This window comes from Asterias amurensis, chromosome 3 (assembly GCF_032118995.1).
Source record: "Asterias amurensis chromosome 3, ASM3211899v1".
Classification (NCBI taxonomy): domain Eukaryota; kingdom Metazoa; phylum Echinodermata; class Asteroidea; order Forcipulatida; family Asteriidae; genus Asterias; species Asterias amurensis.
The window spans coordinates 13,464,862-13,470,970 of record NC_092650.1 but is presented as its reverse complement, the minus strand read 5'-3'; the positions used below and the strand labels follow the sequence as shown (position 1 = coordinate 13,470,970).

Genomic DNA, 6,109 nt, shown 5'->3' with positions numbered 1-6,109 from the left:
GTTTTTGTTAAACCCTTATTAAAAAAAAACTATACTTATTTCTCTACAGAACCACATTTTCAATACCTCTACTGGAACAATTTTGTACAAGGCTAAAAAGTGCTGCCCTCTATAAAATACTATGGCACCGTGGTCGACTGCAGAAGCTTGTATGCAGTCAAAAGATTGTGAGCTCGGAATCCCAGGCTAAACTGCTATTTTCAAACTGCCTATATAAAGTATTGTCGTCTGGTTACGAATCACAATTATTAAGTGATTCTTGCAGTTCGTAATTATAGACGATACATTGTTATGAAACAGAAGTGCTTACAAGGTATGTTTTTCTTCTAAATTTACGCATAAAGAGGCTTGATTTTTTTTCACCCCTAAGAACGCCAGAAAGCTCAGAGCTCAGAGATATATCCAGGGGGCTTCGCTCCTGGACCCCACCAGGGGCCGTAAGGCCGGCCCATGGACCCCACCCATTAAATTGGTTCGACACCCCCCCCCCCCCCCCACCCAAAAAGAAAAAAAGTTACAAGCTTTCATTTGAGCCATTGCTCAAAAAAGTCCGCCAATTATTAGTATAGCAGTGAAATAAAGTGCTCAAAACTAGTTTTGCCGACAATGTATCACGTGACCAATTCTTATGTGTTTTATAAGAAACGTTTAAAAAAACACATGGTTCCTGACCATTTAAAGTAAAAGTTAAATTTCTTTTTCGTTAGAGCGGGTGATACTCTTTGAAATACCATTCACTAAAAAAAAATCAATTTTTCAATGTTTGGGGCCCAAAATCTGACATAGCATCTGACATAGCAATCTGACTCTTGTCAAAACCTTCCCTTGAGGTTCAGAAACTTTTCTCTTCGTTTCAATTTTTTCTTACATAACAAACAAAAAAGATCCTTTGAAATTATGTGCAAAATCAACAAAGTCAATTTGGTTTATCAAAAATCTACTTCTGCTCAAATACATTCCATTAAAAATCAACACAAGGTTTGAGTTTGTTTAAGGTTAATGCATTCTTTAGCCTTGGAGAAGATTGCTGGGGTCGAAACGTCAGGCCATTAAACTTTTTTTTGTGATATGGGTAAAACCGAAATATTCTTTGTCCCCGATGCAAATTTACCATCTATTAACCACTAATAGTTAAGTGTTATACATTTCCTTTTGATTTCAGATGGAGTCTTTCCTGAAGTTAGTATCAGACAACATCGTTGACTCCAACATATTTATAAGATGTCTGATACTAACCTTTGATCACTTCCAGAAGGAGCAACCTGATAACTGGCACTGGCAGACAGGGACAGCGCATCACACGATAGGCCTCATGGTAATACAGTAACTAGAGAACTAAAAAGTAAAGAGATGACACGCCACGTGCCCTTATTTTTTTTTATGAGTTGACATTGACAACAATTGGGGGCATCTCCACCCCCAGAATTGATGTCAATGACGGCAAATAGGGTTTGTTATTAAATTCACAAAAGCAAAACTTGAGACTCAAGATAAAGATCATGATTTAAAAAAAACATGGAGGGACATTTATATGGTGTCCCCACAAAAAGTAGGGGACGTATCCACATCCACATATTTACTCAAGTCCCAATCCCGCGTCATCCACAGGAAACTACTGTTTTGGGATTCTCTGCAAAACCTGTTCCCATTCTCTCGGGACCACATTTTTACGGCGAGCGCGCACGTAACGTCCCCCTGTCCCCTCCCTGATTGACGCCAACAATGACTGTGGCTTGAACATTGAACACTATTATTTAGACATCGTCAAGACGGCCTCCCCGCAACCTCCACGCCGGACACGCCAGAGAAAATAACTAAGTTTTTCGAAACGGATCTATTATAGGATAATTTTCCCAATTAGAGATAGCTATAGCGCCACCTTATGGAGCAGTTTTGTTTAGGTATTCCCCACCAGTATCGTTTCGACACGGCTCTCTAAAAGAGACCGCCGCCCGCTGTATTAAATGGGGCACTATAATAATAAATAATAATAATAATATGAACACTTATAGTGCGCCGGTATCCAACACAAGTGATGCTCATGGCGCAAGGAAGAAACACAAAATTTATGAAAAGCAGCTGTGAAAAAAGTGGGTTTTGAGGGCCTCTTTAAACTTTTGAATAGAGGACATGTTACGGATAATTTATTAAGAGGCAGATTTTCCCCCTTTATACATTGTAGACGCCCATACAAATGCAACCTCTTGAAGAACACAATTATCGTGGGCTGTGTAGGATCTGACGAGGGAAAACAACAACTTTTGTTTTGTGCTAAATGCCCTCATCCATGGTCTGGTCAAAACCACTTGATCAAAAGCATCAAAAGGGAATTCCCTGACGTCACACAAGTTTGTGCCCTCAGAAAACCAGGAGGTCATTATTTGGCTGGTCCTCGGTAACCTCTATCCGGTACCCACCGCATGATCTTGAAATAGAACCAGCGAATTTCTCATTGGGTAGCTATTCCAAACATGGCGGACCACTCCCACAAGTGTGCGTGAGAGCCCCACCAACTTCCTGATCTTGTCAACTTGTTCTTCGTGGTTATTCGTTCTGTGTTTCGTGAAGTTACCTACCCCGGATTACAGTTGATGTGTTTATCTACCTTGTGAGAGCGTTTTATGTAAAAATGAGCTCCCTAGAAGTAATTTCATCGGAGCTGGAAGGTGAGTTGAAGGGCAGAGATTTCTGACTTGCTGATTCGTTTTGTTTACAGTTACACCATTGATTTGCATTGCGTATTGGATCCGTGTATGCGTATGTGTGTGCATTCAGCAAGTTGTGTGTGACAGTGTGGGGGATCATGATGATGGGACCGGTTCCGTGGGACGTGTGTTGCGTTTATCGACTTCCCAACCTTTTCGACATTAGAATATGTTGAAAATGGAATTAAACTTTAAAAGTAGAGAAGAATGCAGCTTTCAAAGTTTTTACAAAGCAATGTCTAACTCTAACTAAATGCCTTGCTCAAGGGCATAAGTCTCATGACTAGGATTCAAACCCACACTCTGCTGAGCTGACAACACCAGAGCTTGGGTCTGGTGAACTAGACCGCTCAGCCACGATACACCACATGTTTTGGATATCTTGGTTTTAAAAACAGTGTCTAGGAATTTTGTGTGATTTAATATTTTTAAAATTAATGTTGGAAGTGCTTTGAAAAGTAGTTTTGAAATTGTAACCACAACTATTTGAAAAGCAGTTTATGAAAATCTGTTATTACTAATATTATGTTTATAACTATTATTATTATTAAGGGTGTATTAATTTCTCTTTTTTTTGTCATTGGTTCGGATCAAATCTCACTTCAAATTCCCCCTTAAATAATGTGCTCTCCAAATGATTAATCCCATCACACTATGATTTTCCCATGAATGCTAGATTCTGTTCTGAGCTGTCTTGGAGAACGCTTCAGTCATGGCTCGCTTAAGCTGGTCCGAATGGATTCATCAAAAGGGGATAAACTGGAGACCAAAATACTGGTGAGTTATATTTCTATTAATTTGTAATTTTAAAACCAAAATCTAGTATTGCGACCAATTTCATAGCGCTGCTGAACGGTAAACTAATTCTTATGCTAACCACAGCAGAAGATTTGCTTTTAAAAGCGTAATTGTACTTCACGAGCAACATAATTAGGTGGTCAGGTCATGCTTTCAATGGATTTGCAGTGTTATGTCATTAATGTTCAGTTAGCAATGGAAGGATAAATATCAAACCTTTTTGTGCGCACTGGTTAGCAGCGCTATGAAATGAAAACTGTCACAGTAAGCTCACTTAAACTGGCTGTTAAGCAGCTCTACACAGTGAGGCCCCATCTTGTGTAACACCCCATCTTAAACAAGTTTGACCAGTTGGCTAATTTAGCCTCAATGGAACACTAAATCAAGTAGATCAAAGGCATCCGGACTTAAAGACCTGCTTGAACGAAAATGTCAAGTCGTGAACTTTGCTGAATTCCACTTAAAATGTTTTCGATGAATAAGGAAATCGAGTCATATGATTATAAATAGGTTTCAATTGTGTAAAAAAACCAATCATTTTGTATGCCCTTATCCAGAGCTTTTCTGCGAGATTTGCGAAAAGCCCTGTTACGTAATCACTCTCAAAACGTCATAAACAGGTAAAGCCGTTTTGTTGCAGCGCGGATGTATAACAAAGCAAACTCCCACAAATGATGTCAGCGGCATTGTCCTTTGACGCCCGCTGTCAACGGCAGAAGTGTTTTTAGTTTTTCAAAAAACCTTTAGGTAGGGGCCTGATTTTTAATCGATAATAACGAAAAGTTCAGAAGTGTACACATATCAAAATTACATTAAAATGGTGAACAAGTGCATTATAAACAAGTAAAAATACCATTTCTGTTGAAAACATTCCGGTAGGTGTTTAAAGGATTTGGGTACTTTTTGTAGCACAAAACACATTGTCCACAGATTTACATTAAACTTACTGTACACCGTTTGAAGATAATGAAAGCAGAAAGCTTGCCTTGAAATATTAGTGTCTGAGGTTGTAGTTTTTGAGAAATTAGTAAAACAATGTCACGTGCGAAAATAATTTTCGTCTCATAATCACTGAGACGAAAATTATTTTCATGAAGTTGTTTTACTCATTTTAAGAAAAACTACAGCAAGCACCTCAGCAAGTAACATTTTCAGGTAAACTTTCTACTATCATAGGCCTTTTTGAGGTATAGTGGACATGATACTCGCAGTTCACATGCAGTAACTGATGCCACGCTCACCATGTTTGTGGTCATTAAGTTTACGCGTAAACGCCGCGTCGCCTAAAATGCGCACTTCACTGAATAACAAATGTTCTATTTCTATGGTCAATACGCACAAATTTACCACAACTTTACAGTGTTGTAGCATTGTGTCCACCATAGCTCAAAAAGGTATTATCTTCAAACGGTGTAAGTTTATTGTGAATCTGTGGACATTGTGTTTTTTTGCCCTACAAAAAGTAAATCAGACCCTTTAACTTCAGTCAGTTTATGCAAAAATTCAGTAGTTTTGTACTTAGAATCATTGTTTTCCTTCTCTTTCACTGCGTGCACTCGTCTTTCTTGAATAATGGAGAATATTGGAAGTTTGTAAGTCGGCAAACTTGCTTCCATACACTCTCAAAAGCAATTGATCTTGCTATGCCTTGATCAAAGTACAATTAACAAAGAATCGGTTTGTTATAATTATCCACGCGCACCACACAGAAAGCGAAAGGTACCAGGACCTTGCAAGTTAAACAATCATTGTTTTTTCAACTTTATAGAGCGCAGTCTTTCCCACACAAACTGTTCCCACATAGTAAGCAAAATAAATTCCCACGTTGCACACACTCTAGTGATTTGATTTCTTATGTCTCAGCTTTAAAACACTGCTCTCAAATCTTCTAGAACCAATTATATGTAGCAATTGTCTGTTTTTTAATGTTTTTTACGCGTCAATGTTTTTACCGTATGCGAGCATTTGAGTTACCCTTTTTGGGATCTAATAAAGATTATTGTATTGTATTGTATTGTAAGTTTACCTTCAACCCACAATTATCTGACAATATCTACACTGAAAAATCAAGGATTTCCTGAAATCAGGTAGTTGTGATTAATGACAGAAGTGTCCTAGACTGAAGTGAGAGTACAACTGGTAAAGCTGTTGGGTTTACGCTTTAATACAATGTTTACTTAAAATTTGGACACATTGATTTCAAATATTGGTAATTGTTGACATAGTGCTTCAAGAGTAGCGTCAACAGTTTCCTTTCCTCTTAAAGATTTAAGCTCAAAGTAATTTAAGCACAATTGTGAAACCAACACTTCTCTTGTTTCTTCATGTGTAGGTTTAGAGTGTATTTGAAGTAGCGTACTATATGTCGCACATGGACACGCAATCATAACATAATGGATCTTCCAATCAGGAAACATGCAAGGCTGTAAAAAAAAAAACCCATTTGCAGTACACTTATGAATACAATGTCTTCCTGGCCTGGCATATTTTCTCACAAAACTGGGTATTCAAAGGGTTTGGGTACTTTTTGTTTACACAAAACACAAACATCCACAGATTTACATAAAACTTACACATTTTAAACATAATACTAACTAGTAAGCTTC

General features: G+C 38.0%; 1 protein-coding gene across 2 annotated transcripts in view; it reads left to right on the top strand.

Annotated features, from left to right (window-relative positions):
* The first annotated feature begins 2,478 nt into the window (after nt 1-2,478).
* Nucleotides 2,479-6,109, top strand: part of LOC139935125 (capping protein, Arp2/3 and myosin-I linker protein 3-like) — a 72,433-nt gene continuing 68,802 nt past the window's right edge. For both annotated transcript variants that reach the window (XM_071929594.1, XM_071929593.1), the window contains exons 1-2: nt 2,479-2,666; nt 3,382-3,482. In XM_071929594.1, the coding sequence (XP_071785695.1) occupies nt 2,630-2,666; nt 3,382-3,482 (138 nt within the window). In that variant the 5' untranslated portion in view covers nt 2,479-2,629. The remainder of the gene's footprint in view (nt 2,667-3,381; nt 3,483-6,109) is intronic.